This window comes from Canis lupus, chromosome X, assembly GCF_003254725.2.
Source record: "Canis lupus dingo isolate Sandy chromosome X, ASM325472v2, whole genome shotgun sequence".
NCBI classification, from domain to species: Eukaryota; Metazoa; Chordata; class Mammalia; order Carnivora; family Canidae; genus Canis; species Canis lupus.
In genome coordinates, this window is record NC_064281.1 from 19,479,558 (window position 1) to 19,502,633 (window position 23,076).

At 40.4% G+C, this 23,076-nt stretch overlaps 1 protein-coding gene across 12 annotated transcripts in view; it reads right to left on the reverse strand.

Annotated features, from left to right (window-relative positions):
• APOO (apolipoprotein O) overlaps positions 1-23,076 on the reverse strand; it is a 62,482-nt gene that overhangs the window by 19,973 nt on the left and 19,433 nt on the right. For 5 of the 12 annotated variants that reach the window (XR_007409479.1, XR_007409478.1, XR_007409477.1 and 2 more), the window contains exons 2-8: positions 21,724-21,831; positions 20,534-20,642; positions 18,566-18,648; positions 17,911-17,965; positions 14,801-14,896; positions 7,767-7,858; positions 3,744-3,824 (exon numbers count right to left, since the gene is read on the reverse strand). Coding sequence is in view for 4 of the 12 variants with exons in the window: in XM_049107725.1 (XP_048963682.1) it covers positions 3,744-3,824; positions 7,767-7,858; positions 14,801-14,896; positions 17,911-17,965; positions 18,566-18,648; positions 20,534-20,642; positions 21,724-21,831 (624 nt within the window). In the remaining 8 variants the exon portion in view is untranslated. Of the gene's footprint in view, positions 1-3,743; positions 3,825-7,077; positions 7,252-7,766; positions 7,859-14,800; positions 14,897-17,910; positions 17,966-18,565; positions 18,649-20,522; positions 20,643-21,723; positions 21,832-23,076 lie in introns of those variants that run through there. The other 7 variants (XR_007409482.1, XR_007409480.1, XM_049107727.1 and 4 more) reach the window with 5 other exon arrangements.

A 23,076-nucleotide genomic window follows, 5' to 3' on the forward strand; every position in this document is an offset into this window, starting at 1 on the left:
TAGTAAAACTGATGTGCAGACCCTATGAACCAGGGATCCTGCCCTAGGAACACTCTTAATAAAACAACTAGTCATCAACATGGCTATTTTCCCACAAAGGAATATTTTATAGGAGTGAAAAGGAATCAACCATAGACATATGTGGCCCATAAACATGTTAACAGGACAAAATGAGTTACAGAATAGTACAGATAGAAAGACTCTATCTAGATAAAAATCTTTATATGTGTATTTGATACGTTTATTTATATTTTCAAGACAAAAACCAGGCAAGCTCAACTACAATGTTTTAGAAGAACAAGGAAATGAAAAACTAAACTCTGGACAGTAGTTCCCTCTGGGGAGACAGAGGCAGGAGGAGGAGGGCATGAAGAACTTGGAAGGCACTGGTAATTTCCTATCTTTTATTTTTTATTTTTTTTTAATTTTTATTTATTTATGAGAGAGAGAGAGAGAGAGAGAGAGAGGCAGAGACATAGGCAGAGGGAGAAGCAGGCTCCATGCACCGGGAGCCCGACGTGGGATTCGATCCCGGGTCTCCAGGATTGCGCCCTGGGCCAAAGACAGGCGCTAAACCGCTGCGCCACCCAGGGATCCCCAATTTCCTATCTTTTAAAGGTGGATGGATGATTGTATATATGTGGTCATTTTTTTTTTAATTTTTTATTTATTTATGATAGGCACACAGAGAGAGAGAGAGAGAGGCAGAGACACAGGCAGAGGGAGAAGCAGGCTCCATGCACTGGAAGCCCGACGTGGGATTCGATCCCGGGTCTCCAGGATCGCGCCCTGGGCCAAAGGTAGGCGCCAAACCGCTGCGCCACCCAGGGATCCCATATGTGGTCATTATACTGTTGGATTTTAAACTCTGCTTCTGTGTGTTTGTCTATAAACAGAGGTTTTGTTAAGATTTTTTTTAAGTAATCTCTATAGACACCCAATGTAGGGCTCAAGCTTACAATCCTGAGATCAAGAGTCGCATGCTCCACAACTGAGCAAGTGGGGTGCCCCTGTAAACAGAGTTTAAAATCCAACAGATATCTTCTATCTGAAAAAACAAACAAACCCTAGACCACACTAGGCTGACAAGATTTCTGGACACACCCAGCATTGCTTCACAGTTCTGACAAAGAGTTCATTTTAGCTGAAGCAGATAAATTTCTCTTAACTGACCAAAGACAATGACAGAACTGAAAGACTACCTCATCCGAACTTTATTGGTCGAAGACTCAGTGCAAACAAACATTTAGTGTTAATTCCTAAAAGGGAAAAGGAATGTGGCAGAGCAGAAAAATGCCACTGGCTTATTTAGGGTTTTTGAGAGTACTACAGCTCCACAGAGCAAATAATATAATTGAGAACTGAGCCATCATTCATACCATTGAAAATTTCAGAGCCCTGTTTTAAACACGATGTCCACAATTTCCTTTTGACTATTTAGAAACAAAAGCACATACATTTGTTAGATCACTACAGTGATAACTACGAACCACCATGAGTTAGACTGCATCTAATTGAGACTGCTAATTTCAAGCCTGACTTGAAAACCAATTTCCAAATAAGCTAAGAAACAAACAAAAATCTCAATCATGAAGTGTCCTGTCCCCCAGGTCTCCTCAGAGACAGTTCCTGGGCCCCAAAGGATTCCTGTTCCAGGGTAACTTAAATCTTTGCTCTCATTAATAAAACAAAACAAAAACCACTGAAACCCACAAAATTCAACAAGAAGGGGGAAGAGCGATCAATAAAAAACAATGGCATTTCACTATCAAATAATTCCTGAAATCTAAGTATATCAAAATTTGATTAGCGCTTTCTGTTGTTCTTCATTTAAAACTTGTGCTAAAGGTTTAAGTAGTCAACATCAATTTTATTACCTCCACCAAGAACACACAACCATCAGGAAGATTGTGCTTTCACAGTTAACAAATGAAAAACATTACATTCTCAGTGACTGAAGAGGACAAGGGTGCAGAAGACTAATGAAAAAAACTGCAGGCCAACCATGAGCTAATTAGACATCTTTACTATCTCACTCCCCAAAGACTCACATATAAATGTGAGTAGCTTTAATATCCAATGTTTTCAAATTACCATAAAATGCTACCCTGTTTAACTTACATCCCAACCACAGTCCTGTTGCTTCTGCCCTGGGCTGAAGTAGAGAAAGCTATTTCCAAGCTAGACGCTATGGAGGGATTCCCTCCCTGGTTTTCATGTGCAGCGGGTCTGAGCTGCCCACGGACACCACAGCAAGCACTCAGAGGCTCCAGGGGACACCTCCCAACTGGCTTTGGTGCACATGTGTCTGTGTTACCCCCACAGTGAGCAACTGGAACTGAGGATGAGTTTCGTTTTCCATGTTTCTTTCTAGGGCTCTGTAGAGCTTTCCCGACATTCTATTTCCTTTCCCATATAAAGCTCAGTGTGGACCTAAGGAATTCTTTAAACAGGAAAGCAAGCTTCCAAAGAAAATGTCAGAGGAATGAAAACAAAACTATGAGTGTTTATTCTTTAAAGGGGATTGCCAAAGGGCGCTTGATATTAATGTCGAACTTCCTACTCAAAGCTAGCTTAAACAGGTTCCATAGAGACTAACTCCTTTAAATACCACTAACACAAAAATGAGTCTTTAAGATTTCATTGGTAGATTATTTATGTAAATAATGAGGAGGGCTTATGACTTTTTAAAAATTTTCATTTATCCATTCATGAGAGTCATACAGAGAGAGAGACAGAGACACAGACAGAGGGAGAAGCAGGCTCCTGCAGGGAGCCCGATGCGGGACCCAATCCCCAGATCTGGGATTATGCCCTGAGCCAAAGGCAGAGGCTCAACCACTGAGCCACCCAGGCATCCCTATAATTGATTCTATAATGTTACATCCAAATTCCAGTTCAAAATTCTGGATTTCAATTTTGACAGAATTCTTTATATTTTTTAAGAGTATTTTGATTTGAGATGATGAAGTCAAAATGAATTTCCTTCAATCTATAATGCAGAAGGTATGTTAAATGTAAAAACCCTAATTCTTCCTTATTGAACAGTGCCTCCAAGGGCTTGGAGGAGACATGTTGCCTTGTTCTATATTCATTCTTATCAGAGGAAAGAATGTTCCAGCAAACAGGGGCAACATTCAATTAGCTATGGGCTGCAAGAAGAGATGAAAGATGACACCTTCTTACAATTATACAACGTTCTCCCTCTGCTTCTCATCCACCAGTCAGCATAGAGAATATGGTCTGTAGCTGGTGGCTGATTCCCAACACACCACGACACATGCCCTTAAATGGGCCAAGAAGGCTAGGGGATGAAGAGATACGGTCCTGCTAAAGGAAAGGAGGAAGGCAGTAATAAGTGAAATAGCAAGAGGAGGAGACTTGGTTAGTTTTCTTGCCTGGGAACACAGTACGTTCCCTATGAATCCAATTTTGATAAAACTTTCAGATAATATGCTACACTTTGAGCACATTATAAATACAATAGAGAGAAAATTATGACCTAAGACTACAGTGGAATGCCTTTCATGGTCACCACTTATTCAGCCCTGCTGATAATAACCAAAAGCACAGAGGTTCTATTGCTCCTCCAATAAAGGCCACCAACAGAGAATCTGAACTAGAGGTGTAATGAAAAACAAAAAAAGCAAGTTCAGGCAATGGGATTATCAAGAATCTTACAAAATCCTAGAGAAACCATATATTCAAACCAAAAGGAAGATAATGAAAAAGATCTTTCTCACCTTTTGAAAGTTCTCCTTCCACAAATCTTCTACGACTATGTATCCTCGTAAACCCCAGTCATATAATTTCTCCCCACTGACCTTGAAACAAAATATAAAAGATCCATTGCTATTCCATACATGACTGGTATGAATGAGAATATTCCACTTTCCTTTTTCCTGTTTCCAAAACAACTGTATTTAAGCATGATGACCCCAGAAGCCCTGGGACATACACATTCAGGCTGTGCAACGTAAGCAAATAAAAAGATAATGAGAATCGCAGCATAAGAAGAAAACACAGTTTGGTCATGTAGTTACTGTGCAAAATAATCTGCCATAAATTATAGGTGTATAAGGAAAAAAAAAGTAGGAAGTCAACTGGTGATATGTGAAACTCCTGAAAAAGAGACATAGAAAGAAGGCTTCCGCCTATCACATCTAGCACGTCAGAGCCAACCAAGGCACATTTGCCCAGCTGAAAATCAATCATTCATTTCAAGGGCCTGGGTAAAAAATACGTGAACCTAATGAAGATGTTAGTTTTCCCAGGTCCCCCAAAACATAAAATATTCAAGTTTCTACAGGGATTTTTGCCTCTTGACCGAAGATTCTTTCTACAATATCCTGAGAGGTAGGCCCCCAGGTCAGAGAATACTTCGGAGCCAAGGAGCTCACTACTTAGTATGATATTGTAATAGCACTGCACAGTGATGGATGGTAGCTACCCTTGTGGTGAGCATGGAATAATGTAAAGACTTGTCAAAAAAAAAAAAAAAGACTTTTCAAATCACTATGTTGTACGCCTGAAACTAATGTAATATTGTGTGGCAACTATACTCACATTAAAAAAAATTTAAAAATTAGGGGCGGCCCAGGTGGCTCAGCAGTTTAGCGCCACTTGCAGCCCAGGGAGTGATCCTGGGGACCCAGGATCAAGTCCCGCGTGGGGCTCCTGGCAGGGAGCCTGCTTCTCCCTCTGCCTGTGTCTCTGCCTCTCTCTGTCATGAATAAACAAATAAAATCTTTAAAAAAAATAAAAATTAAAAAAAAAACCACTGGTCTACCTTTTGCTAGCTAACTTTAACTGTTGGAAAATTTTTTTAAGTACTGAGCTTTTTTTTTTTTTGATAATTTTATTCATTTATTTGACAGAGAGAGCACAAGCAGGGGGAGCAGGAGAGGGAGAGGCAGACTCCCCACTAAGCAGGGAGCCTGATGCAGGGCTGGATTCCAAGACCCTTTTTTCCAAGAAAAAAAAGAAAAAAAATGCTTCTAGTGGGGCACCTGGCTGGCTCAGTTGGTAGAGCATTCAACTCTTGATCTCAGGGTCATTGAGTTCAGGCCCATGTTGGGCATGGAGCCTACTTAAAAAAATGCTTCAAGTAATTTGCATTCATTGGTCCTACATATGACAAACTATGGAGTTTCCACTTCACATTTCTGAAAGCAGTTATTATTCTCTCTCATTTTTGTAATAATTCATCTATGTATGGCATTTTAGTTTACAAAGCACTTTCACATGAATTATCTCTATTCTAAATAACAACTCTGTGCAGTAAGTACATAAAATTATAAGGAAATATTCAGAGGCTAAGTGACTAATCTAACTAAGGTCATGGTGCTAGTAAATCCAGTGGTCATTGCAAGACACTGGTTTCTTACAATTTATATTCTTCCAGTTGTTCTGTTCTTAAAATATATGATTCTCAGACTCACTGGGAGACATAGCAAGCATTTACCACATATATGACACTACTCTTGGTGCTTTAAATTTGAGTGGAAAACAACATTTGTCAGGTTTTTTTACAATACTTCTCTCCAAACATGACTGAACAAAAAACAATGTGAGCAATTAAGTGGCTGGTCCAAGGTCAGGGTATTCCTTAAAAAAAATTAAAACTGTGAAATAGGAACTAAATGACACTAAAACAGTAACAGAAAATCTCTTTTAATCACTGGTGTCTCTTTTGTTTTACTGTAGCAAAATATACATACAATTTACCATTTCATCCATTTTGAGGTGTACAATTCAGTGGCATTAAATACATTCACAGTGTTTTGAAACCATCACCACTATCCATTTCCAGAACTTTCTCATCATCCCAAACAGATCACTAATGTTTTATATCTAGTGAAAATAAAGTTAATTGTTGTGTTCTGGCTTACTCTGAATACAAAATAAAAGACAAAATTCCTTCCCACTGACTTTAAAAATAAATTAGAATACAACTCATAGTTGCGTCCTACTATCTTGGCTGTGAATACAAAAGATCTTTTGCAACATATGCTGTGGAATATAAATAAAAAAGACCTCTCTACTCAGGGGGCAGCCACATATGCTTCTCAACCAGCAGCTAAGCCCACTCTCCACACCCTACCCATTTACTGTTTAAACCACAACACACTGAGATGATGTATGATTATGTTTATGATCCAGGGCAGGCAGACGTGATTCACTGTTCCTGAGCTGGGGCTGAAGCAGGCAGAGGGATATTAACTGTCTGCCTCCAGGACTGTTATAAACAATGTCAAGCCCATGCTATAAAGATCTTACTGGCATTTGCTAACCAAAGCCACCAATTTCTCACAGCTGGAGCCATTGGCCTCCCACATACAATGGCAGTGCAATCTAGGAATCCAGACTCAATCCTGTCCTAAGCGCTCCAGGGAGCTCAGCATTGGATCAGTCTGGCTCAGAGCCCCGAGGGCCCAACTCCAGTGACGGCACTGCTGCTGCTCCTCCTGGGACCAAGCCTCCGCGTGACAGAGTACCTCCAGTGACTGGGTCCATGTCTCCATATGCTGTCTAGGACTTCAAAACCTAGAGCTTGCCTTGTCCTTGCCAATTTTCCATGGCACTCTGTGTCTAGAGTTGCACTAAGTCCAGACACCACTGCCCTAAGGAAGTCTAGTCTATGTCAGTGGTTCTCAAACATCAAGGACATCTGAATCCCCTGGAGGGCTGGCCAAGACACAGATCACTAGCCCTAATCCTCAGAATGTCTGAGTTAGTCAGGCCGAGCTAGGGCCTGAGAAATGTGCATTTCTAACAAGCCAAGTGATCCTGATGTTGCTGGGCTAGGGACCAGATTTTGCGAACAGTTGGTCACATGAATTGTGTCCCTGGAAATGCACATGTTGAAGTCCTAACTCATAGTATGACTGTATTTGGAGATAGGGCCTTTAAAGTAGTAATTAAGGTTACATGAGGTGATAAGAATAGGGCTCTAATCCAATATGACTGGTGTCATCATAAGATGAGGACGAGACCCCAGGGATGTCCACACATAGTGGAAAGTTGGTCACCTACAAGCCAAGGAGAGAAGCCTTAGGAGAAACCAACCATACTTACACCTTGATCTTGGACTTCCAGCCTCCAGAACGATGAGAAAATATATTTCTGATGTTCAAGACACTAAGTCTGTGGTATTTTGTTACAGAACTTTGAGCAGACTAAATCATTGCTTGACCCATCTTGCCTGCCAACTCTGTTCTCTGAATTGACAGGATGCCATCAAGCTGAGGCCTGAGGGGAAAGAAAGGAGCAGCCAACTGAGAGCCCTGAGAGGGGCATTCCCAGCAGAGAGGACCATACTCCTTGAAGGCCCCAGCAAGGAAAGTGAGGCTGGGACCAGGACCAGGGAGAAGGTGCAGAGGGCCAGGGCACAGGCCTACGCCTGCAACTCCAAGGAGGACTAGGTACATTCCAAATGGAAAATGACCCGTTCTAACCATCAGCATTGGAGTCTGAGTCTTCATGTACTTGAGACTTCTATGTAAATGTGCCAAAAAAGTATCTTAATTTTCTTTGACTAATATTCAAATTAGTGTGCACTCTCTGAATACTGACACGATTGGAGAGAAGGCCAGAAGTGAGGCACATGGCAGAGAAAGACATTTAAATTTGTGGTGGTTAAGTACATATGCAAACAAACTTTAGCCTCATGCTATAAAAGCTGCAAAATAAAATATATTAAGCCATAAACCCAAACATGCATAAGCAAGAACAAGGGACACTCCAGCTTTCTGGGTCTAACTTACCTGGACAAATACAATGGCTTGTTGTGGATAATAAAGAGAGGCAGCTAGTCCCATGAACCCAGGTGGATACACCAGCTTCTTTATTTTTGACCCTATTAAATAAAAGGTTGTAGATACCATCAGACAATTCACTACCCTTAACATCACAGTTTGCCCTGGACACCTAACACTGAAAAAGACTAATTTTCTTTGGACCTAGATTAACAGAGAACATGCCTGATAATGTCATATGCACCAAAAAGAACCACCACACTTTCACAGCTTTTGTGAGATAAATTCACATCACTCACCCATTTAAAGTGTATACTCAATGGCTTTTGGTGTATTCACAGAGATATGCAACTAGCACTACAATCAATTTTAGAATATTTTCATCACCCCAAAAAGAAACGCCATAGCCATTAGCTGTCACCCTCCCTACTCCCCCATTCTGGCATCCCTGGGGAACCACTAATGTACTTTCTGTGTCTACAGATTTGCCTACTCTGGAAATTTCACATAAATGTAGTTACATAATATGTGGTCCTTGGGGATGGGCTTCTTTCATCAGCACAATGTTTTCAAGAGAACCAACACTTGTAAGGGAGCAAAAACAAAGAATGTTTTGAAAAGAAGCACACGGCTGGTTTCTAAAGTTTATGTTCTTTTAGAGTAAACTGGCTTCCTCTTTAAGTACTCAACCCAAGCACTGCTCTCCTCTCCTTTCTAATACCCCATAAAAATAACAGTAAAAGGATAAAATACAGGTAATAAACCCAAGACCAAGAGGAAACGAGTGGAGGGGCCATGGGGAGAAAGAAGTCTCATCCAATTTACAGAAAGTGGAGAGCGGACAGAAGCAAGAAGACACATGGCTTTTAGGTCCAGATGAGGGGCTGCAGGGAAGGAGGGAGCAGAATGGCCCTGGCAGCCCAGAGACAGCAGGTGCTGTGGAGACCTGAGGGCAGCCACAGATCAAGGTGAGTGGAGGCGGGGAAACAGGAGGACTACCAACATGCAAATTCAAGTCCTGTGCAGAGCCTAGGTGATTTTCTCCTTCTTCTGTGCTATCTTAGTGCAAAACTGCCTGTGGCTAGGCAGTCTATCCAGCCAGAATTTTACAAAGGTGGACAAGTGTCTCTAAAGAGGGGCGCCTGGGGGGCTCAGTCAGTTAAGCATCAGACTCTTGAGCTCAGCTCAGGTGTTAATCTCAGGGTGAGTTCAAGCCCTGCATTGGGCTCCACACTGGGCATGGAGTCTACTTTAAAAAAAAAGAAAAGGGAGTATCTCTAAAGAAATGTGATCAATTTTCTGCTGAGAACCAAAACAGCTGGTGTGTGTGGTGCGAATGTTACTACTGAAGAACAGAACTTTCCTCGCACAGAGCCCCGACTGTAGGCACCTTCCATGTAAAGTCAGTTTCTTTTCAGCTCACCCTGAGGTAGAACCTGCTGGCCAGTAAGCCCCACCTGTACACAAAAAGATCCTATTAGCATTTCAATCACCTTGCTCTTAAACATGACTGTACAACCAAGGATCACTAGTCATTTGAGGAAAGCCTACAACATAAAAGAGGAGATAAAGACAAGCAAGAAAGGGGGAAAAATGACCCTACAGGAAACAAAAGAACTTAAAAACAAAACTATACCTGTTATTAAGTATCACTGAATAAATCCAAGAAGCTACTACCTTAAAAGAAAAAAAAAATGTTCTATGAAAAAGGAACAATCAAAGAACAAGAAAGAGCTACTTGGAAATGACAAAAGCAAAACAAATCAAAAGGAATACAACAAAATTATCAGGAAAATAAAAGAGACATATTAGGATTGCTTAAACAGCCCCATTGCTAATTAACAGTTCAGGAAGGAAAAAGAATAAGAGTAAATTGTCCAGGAAATACAAAACAGATCATCTTCCTACAGCTGAGGGCTGCAGGCCACCAAGATGCTCAACCAGGAATGAGATGTCAATGTGTTAGTCACAATACCCTGGAAGTCCAGAACACTGAAGATTAGAAGATCCTCAAAGCTTCTGGGGGGATGATGGAAAGGAATGAATCACTTCAGAAGGAACAAGCATCCAGACTGGCTGCTGACACTCACATCTGCAATGCCAGATGCTAGAAGACATGGACTTCAAAGTTTGGATGGAAAACAAATTCTATATCCAACCAACTTGATATGAAGGTAGAAAGTAATTTTCAGATTTGCAAGGATTTGAAAGTTTCCTTCTGACATGGGCTTTTTTTGAAAGTGACTTGAGCATGTAGTTCAACAACATGGCAGAGCAAACCAAGGAGAAGATGACATGGAACCCAAGGGAATCAAACCCAAGAGAGTATAGAGTCCTGTCTCAAGACCACAGAAGTATTGAGCCTCCATCCAGATAGCAAGAGGATGTATGAAAGAGGGCTTTAACTACCTCCATTTTGACCTCAGTCTGCACTTTGCAAAATTTTTAAAGATTTTATTTTTAAGTAATCTCTACACCCAATGTGGGGCTTGAACTACAGCTCTGAGATCCAGAGTCACATGCTCTAAAGATTGAGCCAACTAGGTACCCATCAATCTGCACTTTCTGAAAGATTAAATTTCCCTTTCCAGCTTATCTTTTAACTCAGGCAAAAGACCCTGCATGCAAAACATCCCCTGATAGGAATCAAAACTACCCCCTCAAACAATAGGGACTGCCCTGAACCAGCAAGACTCCATGTGACTAACCCTATGACAACTATGGGCTTGACCTTCACTGACTACCTGCACTTGCCCACTGAACTTTGTCCCACATTTTCCTTACATAAGCCTGGAAATATTTTCGGCACTTTGGAGACTATCTCTGAGACGCAAGTCCACTGTCTTCCAGGTGCTGGCCTCACTGAAATAAATTCCTTTCTTGTTTCAACACCACTCCCTTCCCCGCCTTTGGATTTTGTCAGTGACTACTGACCAAACCTGGTCTATTTAAGACTCCCAACGACAGCTGCTCTTACACCCCTGTACCCCAGCTACATGTAGAGCCCTGGGAAAAGGGGAATGGGCAGAAGAGGCAGCAGCATGGAGAACTGGAGAAGCCTGAGAATGAGGTGAAGAAAACTGGTAGAGGGTGAAACAGGAGAATCCTCTAGAAATGAACTTGGACCTAGAGAGTCTCTGCTGAGAGGCACAGGGTTTTTCACATGGGACACAGACAGATGATAGTGCAATGTATGTTACTAACACGCAGTCAGGATAATCTAAGTGCTGTTTATTGGTTTTAAACTTTAAACAGACATATCTCCAAAGATGGAACTGGGGTTACAGGAGACAAAACAAACATTATCAATCTAGACTCTTCATAAATTAATATTTCTCTCTTAATCCTACTGCCTTGATTGAAAGGACAAAATTACTCTAGAAAACACTCTCTTATCCCTGGGGTCCCACCTGTACCCTTGAAGCTTTAAGTTCCTGAGCAGCTCATACAAGTGAGGTCCAGGTGAAGGGCAGCACACCTGACAACCAATCATTTCTGGGTCATTTACAGAAAACTGATAAGCAGCAGCTCTTGGGCCTCCAGCTCCTAATGGTTCCTACAATGAGCTGGGGGCCCCAAAAATTCAGGAAGGAGGTGGGGAGGGGAAGAGCCACCAGAAGACAACAACAGTGGGCAACAACCACCTGCCACCCTTGAGTGACCTGGCTGAGTCTACTTTCTTTGAATGATCACCCGCTCACCTCCTACTAGAGAGGTGCCTCTTGTCACCACCAGTCATGGCCATTCTCATCAAATGAGGAGGATTACCTTCGCATTTATGCTCAAGAAACCCTATCATATGATCCAGTAATCCCTCTTCTGGGTATACCCCCAAAGAAAATGAAATCAGTATCTCTTTTTTTAAAAAAAGATTTTATTTATTCATTCATGAGAGACACACAGAGAGAGAGAGAGAGAGAGGCACAGGCAGAGGGAGAAGCAGGCTCCATGCAGGGAGCCTGACGTGGGACTCGATCCCGGGTCTCCAGGATCACGCCCTGGGCTGAAGGCGGCGCTAAACTGCTGAGCCACCCGGGCTGCCCAAAATCAGTATCTCAAAGAGATATCTCTGCTCCCATGTTCACTGCAGCATTAGTCACAACAGCTAAGACACGGAAACAACCTAAGTGTCAATGGATGAGTAGGTAAAGAAATTGTGGTACCTATGTGAATGGAGTATTATTCAGCTTTAAAAAAGGAGACCCTACCATTTGCAACAACATGGATGAACACAAAGGACATCATACTATGTAAAATAAGCCTTAAACAGAAAGAACAAAAACTGCACTATCTCACTGATATCTAGAATCTTAAAGAATCAAAATGTATAGAAGCAGACAGTAGAAGTGTGGCTACTAGAAGCAGAGTGGTGGGGAAAATGAGGAGATGCTGGTCATGGGGTACAAAATTGCAGTTATGTACAATGAATAAGTCTAGAGAGTAATATACAGCAAAATGACTACAGTTAATAATACTGAATCTTGGAGATTTACTAAGAGAGATTACAGGTGCTTTCATCTCAAAAAAAGTTAACTATGATAGAAAATATGTTAAGCAGCTTGACTGGAGTAATCATTTCACTATGCATATGGATATACATACATGAGAGGGAGCTGGGGAAGCTTATATATATATATATATATCACATATATATATATATATCATATATATATATCACATCATACATCTTAAATACATACCATTTTTACTAAAAAATAAAATTTTTTAAAAGTTAGACAAAAAAAAGAAATGAAACTGCCTGGAGGAATCTTCTGAGCCCATCCTGCTGCTGCCAGCATAGGGGGGCCATCCACCTGGAGGTGGCTGTAAACCACTGCAGACACCCAAAAAACATACCTACCATCCTGCTCATCTTACTCAGTATCTTTTTTTTAAGATTTTATTTATTTATTCATGAGTGACACGGAGAGAGAGAGAGAGAGAGAGAGGCAGAGACACAGGCAGAGGGAGAAGCAGGCTTCACGCAGGGAGCCCGACATGGGACTTGATCCCAGGACTCCAGGATCACGCCCTGGGCGAAGGCAGATGCTTAAGCACCGAGCCACCCAGGGATCCCTCTTACTCAGTATCTTATTCAGTGACCAAACCTGATGTTGTTTATCTCAGACCTTTTTACCCCAGCACCCCGAGGAAAAGACCCATAGTTGAATATTTGTGCATGAATGTGTGTGCACATACATACTTTTTTAAAAAAGAGTTATTTAGGGCAGCCCGGGTAGCTCAGCAGTTTAGCGCCACCTTCACGCCAAGGCGTGATCCTGGAGACCCGGGATCGAGTCCCGCGTCAGGCTTCCTGCGTGGAGCCTGCTTCACCCTCTGCCTGTGTCTCTACCTCTCTCTTTCTCTGTGTGTCTCTCATGAATAAATAAATAAAATCTCTAAAAAATTAAAAATAAAAAAATTAAAAAGATTTATTTATTTGAGAGAGAGAGCAAGAGAGAGAGAGAGCATGAGCAGGGGAATGGACAGAGGGAGAGAATATCCAAACAGATTCCCACTGAACTCAGAGCCTAATGCAGGGCTCGATCTCACCACCCATGAGATCAGGACCTGAGCCAAAACCAAGAGTTGGACGCTTAACCAACTCAGCGAACCAGGTGTCCCCATGTGTACTTTTTTGAAATAGAATTATTGGAGTTTTACATTATTTTAATGCTACTGAGTCCTCCGTGGAAAAGGAAAAGGAGAGAGGAACAAATAAACCAGCAAGCAAAAACAAAGGAATAGAACCCACTGTAGTGGGTGTCCTTATATTGCTGTTCTGCCAGGGAAAGCATAGTCCCCAGTTTTTCTCAGGATGGTCACCCCAGTGGATGTGCAGGGGGATAAACACCAGACAGCACAGCAACGCACTGCAAGTATGTGCACACGCACAGCAGAAGCAGCTCTCTTTAGGGCCATGCTCTAACCCTGAGAGGAAGGTGGGGAAGCTAATTTCACTTGATTCCACATTCCTGGCTCCCTAACAGTAGCCAAGACTCCAACTCCCTGGCCTTGAGAGCTTCATAAATTTCAAACACTATATAAATAAGATAGGAATGCTTTTTGGGACAGCTTTACAAGAAGGAGGCGAATAATGTTTCGAATAATGGGGCAGGGGAGAAAAGTTAGTTCAAGTCTTCCACAAGTTGATTAGTAAAAATGAACTCTAACTTTAGTTCTTCTATATTGTGCACAGGCTGGGAGGAGGGGCATAGAAACTATGACAGGAGGTCATTGTAACAAGTTGAGGGAGTGGCACCAGTGCCGCCTGGCTCCAGATTCTGAGATAACACTTAAGGCATGCACAGAAGAGCTTTTTAAAACTGGAGGAATGGGTACCAAAGCAGTCATGATAGTTAATCTTTTATAAGAGTCTGATCACAGCGTTCATCAATTCTCTATTTTAGGAATTTTTGTAAAGCCTGAATTTTATCGCCAGTGAAAACTCAGTAGTTTATAACAAATTTATGTCATTATAGTGAAGTACCTTGTCACCCTTTATCCTATAAATTTTACAATCCAGCAGCATAGTGTAGTAATATGTTTCAGTTGACATTCGTTAGCTTTTAAGTGTTTAAAAAATTTAATATCCTCACTGATGACTGAAGCTATGACACATCCAGAAATTAATAAAATTTCTATGAAATCACTATTCTATTTACTGTGATTAATAGCCTGATGTCAATAGTGAAACAAATAGAGACAGTTTCTCAGGTGTGACAGACTTTAGTTAACAAAAATTTACTCTTTTTGTACCAGAGGGATAGTAATTTGATCAAGTAAATGTGCCTATAAAGGATAACTATATTCTATTTTTAACCAGGAGTATACAATTTCTTCCATTTCATATTTTTATAACTTCTATATATGCTTAAAATCAGATATACCAGAGAAAACAACCATATTAATTATATATTAAGAAGTCCATATTTCAGGAACCAACTCATTATTCTGACAGCCAGCAAATAAAAAGAACCAAGTATCCATCTTATCTTTCCCTTATGAGCTGTTTTTTAAAAAACCCACAAAATTGCACCTACCTCTAGCCAAAAGAAGTCCAACAATGCCAGCAAAACCAATAACACCAAGTCTTGGAAAAAATCCAGGAGGTGCATTTTGTAGATATTCATAGCTGTCTACAATAGAATCAGACCAGGAAACAGTTCTGTAAATTGCCCATTAAGAAACAAACCCCAAAAATCTTACACATGGCTAGTATATATAGTATCAAATGCTTCTCAAATAATGTGTTCTTTGCTCTATGCTAATATGTTTATTTCAACATTCTTTTTACATGATATATACACATGGTTTATTATTCACATGGCAAGTAGCCAATTTCCAAACACTTCTGGTCTGATGACCTACTGACAAGAAAGTAATGTTAGATTATCTTCATATTCCTGAAAGCAACAGATCTGAATCTACGCACAGGGGGAGAAATACCAACACAGGGATTCCTTGCCTTCCAAACACAGAAACAATAGGTTTGGATAGATCTGCCGTTATCTTGAAGCTTTGCTGTTTGTTCTCTGAAACTCAGGAACCAGATACATGAGGCTTGGGGGAAAAAACGTGTCCTTTGCCATCTGAATTCATGACTCAAACTCGAGAACAGAATCAATCTGGAGAATGAAGGAAACTTGTAGCGCAAGTATATGTGGGAAATAGTCACCGGTGATAGATAAACACAAAGAAATGCAGCATGTCCAGAAAAAAAAATAGAGATGCAGCATGTGAGCCTGTGTGCCATGCCTGAGCATGCCTTATGACCTCATCTGAATGATGACTCTTCTTCTATCTGCTGAACCAATCCCACCAAGTAAGAGCCATCTGCATTCCTAACCTCCTCAGAAAAGCCTTTGCTAGACTTCTCAGCCCATGCCTCCCTCCCTCTCTCCCTCCCTCCTCTAAAGTCCCATTGTATTTCTTCTCTGTACCATCACTTGCTACATAATCCTATTATGTAATCCTATATAAATCCTATATCCTATATTCTATATGAAGCACCCTGTGCTTCATTCTTCAGGAGTGAATGTTATGTCTCCTCAAGGAGAACATATGCTCCTCAGTGGTACACTGTATAGACTTCTACATTATTTTCCCTCAGTGGGAAGAGGGGATGTTCATCTGACAGTTACTAAAAGCACTGCTAGGTGTTGAATGTTTCAGAGAGGCTGTCACTGAAAAACCCTGCATGTCTCTCTCTCTCTCTATCTGCCTATCTGCAGCACTCCCAATCTGCTTCCAGTTTCCAGTGCGGGAAACAAAGTCACTCCTCCAAGCCCGGATTGTGCTGGGCCCTCCAAAGTGGAATGCTGCCGAAGTTCCACCTTCATGTAGCAGCGTGGCTGACTCAACTCTAGGGTTCATCTCAGAAATCCTTCCCTGACTCTTCCCATCCCTCTGAACTCTATGAGACAAATATCCTTCCTCTGTACCTTCCACAGTGGTCTGGTGGTCTGGGACTTTCTCTGTATTTGTGCTCATGTTGAAAATGTGTCATGGGCCCCTCAGGGGCTGTGACCACGGTCTTAATCAGCCATGATTTTCCATGCCTGCCATGATGGTGACTTAACAAATGTGTGCAGAACTGAACTAACTTGAATACTCAGTAATCTTCTCCCCCAGAAATGAGCCAACACATGCTGGTTTATCATTTCCTGGGCTGTTTGGGAAACTCAGTGATCATTTTAAATACTTCTACAGGGCTTGTGCTATGCACACAAATTCCTGTCTGGCCTTGTACTTATTTTGCTCTTAACTTAGTTTTCACTTTCCATCTCTTTGTCTGGGTCATCTGAGGCAATTTTCTACTTCCCTTTATTTTTGCCTACCAGCACAGTGTTTTTGATTCAAGACGTGCACACAGAGCAGTTGATAGGAAGTCACCCAGATGGCCTTGGTGAACTGAGCTGAGGTGGGTAAATCACAGAGAAATGGCAAAGAAGATATGCTAAAAGGCTGCGATGAAGCCTAAGCCCAGCTTCTGGTAACATGTCCTGGCTGTGACTGCCGGGAAATGGACAGATTGCCTTGGCAGACAACAACACAACTCATAATGGAATGTTTCTTCTTAAGAGCTTTTGCAGTAACCAGTCCAAGAGAAGAAAGACAAGATTTAGGTTGCAAATAATGCCTACCGCTATGCATCAATGGGAAGTGATAGGTAACAATGAAGAGACCCCTCCTCCATCACACACGTACTGACAAGAGATCAGGAGTTCTTTAGTCTCTTCAGATTAAAAGATGAAGGTAATAAAAGCACTTTCCTGTCAGGGTTATGAGGATTATACATAAATTAATATTTTAAAGCACTTAGATTAGTTCCTGGCATGTAATAAAAATTGAATAAGTGCTTATGAAATTAATAAAATTAGGGTGTTACTTATTAACATACATATTATTCATGGATGCTCAAATCCTGTATCAGCACATCAACACTCAATGATCTTCAGAAGGAAATAAACTTTACTTATCTTTGTTTTATGTGGTCATGAAAGCAAACACTTATAAAAACATGAGTTTTTGTTTGCTGAGATGCCCAATAAAAGAAATTAATCCAATCAGTGTCCATTAATTCACCAGTTTCTGATGGAGACAAGTCAGAATATGGACTATGAACCCAGTTTCTGAGGGTATGGGATAAGTGGATGTGAACAACAGTCAAGGACAAGAATAACCCAATTTAAAAAATATAAGAACACTACTCATGCAGTAGGCCTTTCCTGGGCACACCAGCCCAGTTCCTTCTTGCCTCTAAACTTCTGTAGCATGTATTAACAGCCATACAAATGAGCTACCCTGATTCTGAAAACCTACTAATGAGCTAGTAGGGGTGAGTATGTGTGAGTCAGTGTCACTGAACTTGGAAATTGATTTCAGAAAAAAAAAAATCCAGCGTATCTGAACTTGTTAGCCCAAAAATCTTAATGATTGTGAAGAGACTTCCCAAATATTTAGGGACACTAGTCCTCTGAAATCTGATGAACACAACAGATCTTCTTTCGAGAAAAATCCACATAGCTCTAAGATTCTGCGTAAAATTTTAAGGAATTCCTGGATCTCCTGGAGCCCATCCATGGAACCCCTGTTAAAGAGTTCAATGCTAACGAAGAAACAAATTGTATTTAATTAAAAATCAACTTACCTAACCCCCATTGAACCAAGCTCTGCATCTTGGGCTTTGTTTGTAAGTACATTTCCTAAAAAGGTGAAAAGAAAATGAATGAGAAGAATATGCTGATTAGAAAGCAACAATAAATATATTTGTCTTTACTGCATAAATTATCATGTTATTAACACTTTTTGAACAAAGGGATATACTGTCTATCTGGGGTTTTTTTGTCTTTTTCTCTTGTGTAAGTTCCCCTTCACCACAGATTGCTCAGTAGAACAGTTTATTATTGCCACAGGAAGCAAAGATTACAAGTCGAATGATTTCAACAACCTAGCCTTTTTATTCTTCTATTAAATTCAAAGAGAATGGACAAAAATCAATCCCTCTGATCATTAAAGTGGCAATCCTTTCCTTGTGAGATTAAATCTGTCTTTCATACTAAGTCTATTTCTTGATCTGTCATGATTTTAGAGTCTGTATCTGAAAACTGCCCTTCAGAAGCAGGAATGATCACCTTGAATGGGATGTAAGGAGTCTACATCCAAATTTGAGAGACGCTTACCCCAATCCCGGAGCAAATGAAGTATTAACATTCTCTTAACAACAACAACAACAATAAAATGGCTTTGTACAAGAATAACATATATCCTAAAGAAAACAACAGACTAGCTAGAAGGTATCCCACCTTCAAGAAGTCTACAATAAGGGCGCCTGGGTGGCTCAGCCGGTTGGGCATCTGTCTTCGGCTCAGGTCATGATCCCGGAGTCCTGGGATTGAGCCCCATGTTAGGCTCCCTGCTCAGCGGCGAGCCAGCTTCTCCCTCTCCCTTGCCCCCCGCCCCTCATGTTCTCTCTCTCTCTCTCAAATAAATAAAATAGTTTTAAAAAAAGAAGACTAAAATAAAGATAGGAAAAGAGACATGTGGGCATCAAAAGGTATTAGAACCAGTTGCCACTTGGAAAAGGATTTGTTTTATTTAATTTGGTCCAAGTCAGAATAAGTTATGCAGTATTGTTAAATGCCTTTAAACAACAAATAGTGAATTTAGGAGAGGACAATATAGAACATTAAAAAATTGAATACTGCTTCATTAAAATCCATTATTGGTATTTTATGCCCATAAAAAGAAAGAAAACCTACAGATAAATGTCTAGGGTGATGACCTATTTCTTTTGCTGGAATATCTTCTCACTAAAAAGAAAAATTAAATTAGTTATTAAAGAAAGGGGCTAGAAATTATTGGCCTGAAAAAGGAGCCAGGAAGTAGAAATACTTCTATTGAAGAAACATCATTCTGTAGAAAAATAAAGCCATTGTAATCATAAAACTTTTTTTAAATTTAGAAGTAGTACAAACAAAAATAAATAAATAAAAAAAAAGAAGTAGTACAAACATGTTGATAATTATTCTATCATTTAATGAGGTATTTTGCTGCACTGAGCATCATGCACGGATGAAAAAGTAAAAAACAAAAAGCAACCTTAGGTTGAAAGGTTAAGAGACAAAGTGCTTTTATAATCCAAAAAAAAAAAAAAACCCACAAAATAATAGCAGTCATACCTACATGACACATGTTTGCACAAATTTGCCGACCTTATCTTAACCAGCAGATGGTTTAAAAATCTTCTAGAATGAGACAATAAAGTCTAAGCTTTTTACAACACACTATGTAAAAGATAAAGATATTTTTAGATATTTGTAACTCAAGAATATGGTTATGATACTTAAGTATACTGGCCTAATTTATATTGTTGACAGAGTCTATGCTTACTATTTTCTTCTAAATTGGTGACAGGAAGTTCAGCACTGGCAGAGACATTGAAATTAAAAATTTTAAGACAAGTTCTGGATGAAAATTCAGTTTGTAAATCTCAAGCAAAGTATAGCTAGACCATGTCACACACATCTACATGATTTTTACTAATCTGCCATCAATTTTTGAAACCAAGATCAAGTATGGCAAATACTTTATGTATCAAAGCCCACAAAAGCATTCTGTAGACTGTAAACTTCCATTTCAGGTGTTAAAAATTGCAGAAATGCTTCCATGAACATAATAACCAGGGCCTGATCTAAAACCTGAGCAGTGACAGAAGCCCATCTGTATACATAGCTCTTTGGTCACTGGGACAAATAGTTCAGTACTCAAATACATAATCCCACACTTTTCTAGTTATCTACTCTATTACAGTATTCAAAATGTTCTGTAACTGTTCCTGTTAAAATGGTTCTGATGTGTAGACTCTCTGGGAGGAGAAAAACTTTCCAATTTTGATATAAATGCTTACATTATATCTTTTTCCTTATACTTGACTTCTAGCCCCAAGTCCTCTCCTGGGAAACAATCATGCTTTCATAGCTGCGACCAACAAGATAGTCACAGTCCACTCTCTAGTCAAGGTACCACACCTTGGTAGGTGCCTGGTAAGGGAAATTCTCTCTGCAGCTATGACAACAGCCACTACCAGGAAGCTGGGGCTCTCTGTTCCCCTCAGAAATGGCACTGATGACACTGCAAGTCAGGCACTCTTAAGCTGGTGCCCACTATCATGCCTTTTTCTGAAAACACGCAGCCAATACAGACTTTTCACTACTGACTCTAAAACAGAAATGTGTCACTCTACTTTTAGAACAGCTGTACCTGACACCAACTCGTATATGGCTCGCAATAATGTCGGAGATGTGAAATGCTTTCTTCAAGCTGGGTCCTTGGCTCCTCCACATATTTAGATTGACCCTCAGGAACCGAGTAGAGTGAAAGCTGTATATGTTAAAAACAAAACAAAGAAAAATTAAAAAGTAGATATAGTCACGAGATAATGTAATCAATTGTCAAATTTGTAAGCATCATTATCTCTAATAATTCACGAACTGCAGTGACTCTAACGGTTTCGTGCACCCTGAACTTACGTCCGAGGATCTTTGTACCTGGTTTATCAATATGGACAAGTCCAAGAGGACAGGACTATGAGGGGTCCTGCCCTCCTCCCACTCCTGTAGTAGCAGAGAAAGCAGCCCCCCTTTCTCCATTTTATATACTGGCATTTGGTATTTCACCTTAGATTCAGTCTGGAAAAAGGATTCTACTAAAGTGGTGAGGGGATGTAAAAAAAAAATTGAGTTTAAATGATTAGTCTGGTGCTAATCCAAGCAGGATAGCAAGTTTGTTCTCCACCCAGAGAAGAAATTGTTCAGTCACTACTGGCTGCCTTCTTTGCCCACAAAAAAACACATTGCTCCAAGGTCTGAGAAGAAGAGTATAAAGGGCAAAAGAGAAACTCATATTAGCCTTATGTCAACACCATTCAAGTAACCTGGTCCATGATCGAAGGTAGGTCTTTTGTCTACTTTAAGTCAAAAGAAAGCAAATATCCAAAATAATCAGTGGGAAGTACAGACAAAAAGAATGTAAACAATGGAGAGAAGATTTCCTGCTTTATTTATTTAGTATTTATTAAGCATCTCCTTATGAGCCTCTAATCTGGCCAAGAAGAAGAACATACCCAGGTGTTTAATTTCTTAGAGAGGGAAAATGCAAATGTTTTCTTGGCTTGAAAGCAGTCTTGGAATGAGGCAAATCACTTAGAGGTAATGAGCAGACTTCCCACAAAAAAAATCTAGGAAATATTTAAGTATGCCTTTAGCTAACATCATTAATTAAAGTTTATTTGTTGAAAAAGCTACATCTTAGTAGCTTCCCATGAAGAAAAACTAAGCAAATATATTTCCTCTTTTTAAGTGTCTTCTAAACTATCTTGTCTCCTGACATACAATTTGTATACTTCGTATAGTAACTAATAAGCAGATGTTCAAAATATATCACAACATGAACGGCATGTTACCTCATTAACCTTCACAGAAGTTTTGTGAGGTGAGTCCCTTTTAGGTGACGCATACACTTTAAAGGTGAGCAGACTCAGGCTGGCTGGCCCCACAGACCTCCGAATTACCTGAAACACAGAAGTAATCTTAAGCCTTGTGTCAGTGCAATAAACTGGATGTGCATAACGTGAGCACATTTATAACCTCAGCGACTTCTGCCCTGGAAGGCTTATTATGGTTTATGAGAAACAGATGCATTCCTGAAGTTTTATGGAAGTCAGAAACTAAAAAGTATATAGTTGTGGACTTAAAATTTCAGGTCACCTTCACCTAAATTTCTAAGACAGTAAGTAGTTCCCAAGTTTTTCTACTTAGCTTGTCAAGTAAAACAGAAGATACTTGAACACACATATACACATGTGTGCCCTTTTAAAAATAAGAGAAATGCTATGGAATGATTTTAAAATTATAAAATAGTCTCGATCTCTCTCTCTCACACACACACACATACACACTCTCCCCCACCAACCAACAATGGATGAGGTTTCTTTTTAGTGATTCACTGAACACAGTGAAGATTATTTCTGTAATTCTAATAATCAAACTTTTGCAAGCTTTCCCTTTCCATTCCCACACAGAGCTGGTCTCCCACAATCTAAGTTCCCTGAGTATCTTTTTGTGCCTTGCTCTCCCCTACTGGGTCACTCACACCCAGGAGCTGCAACCTGAAGCCAGTGCCTCCCAGATATGCAACCCCAGCCCAGAGCTCCCTCCTGACCTTCACTTATCCCATACTCTTGGACATTTCTACTTTTCTACAAGCCATGTCCAAAATCAACTCATCAGGATCTTGTCTGTGTCTCCAAATCCACATTTGGCCTGATGGGTGGGTGTGTGCTATGGAATCAAGTCAGAAACTTTTTTTCAATAATAATCCCCTACCTTTACACAGCACTTGACCATCTAACGTCTTTACCCCAGACCTGGCCCTTCTTCCTCTACTTCCTCTCAGGCATGGTGGCACCATCCAACCAGACAACCCAGTCAGAAACTCTGAGGTCACATTCATCACCACCTTGTCTCATTGGTCATTAAGTCTTGTTAATTCTGTTACACAATCTCAATTCACTCTCTCCACTTTATCCCCTCCTGTACAATCTTCCCTTGGGCCCTCATTTCTTTCTTGGATTGTTTCTAGCGCATTCTAACTGCTCACCTGGCCCTCTGATGACTCGAACCACCACAATGTAAAAGAATGAGGTTTCTGAACTACAAACTGATTATCTTCTACCCTTATTTGAGAGTCTTTGTTATTTATTTTCTACTTATGTGGGCCAAAGAAGGCCCATTCTGAGGCAACTCCAACCACCTTC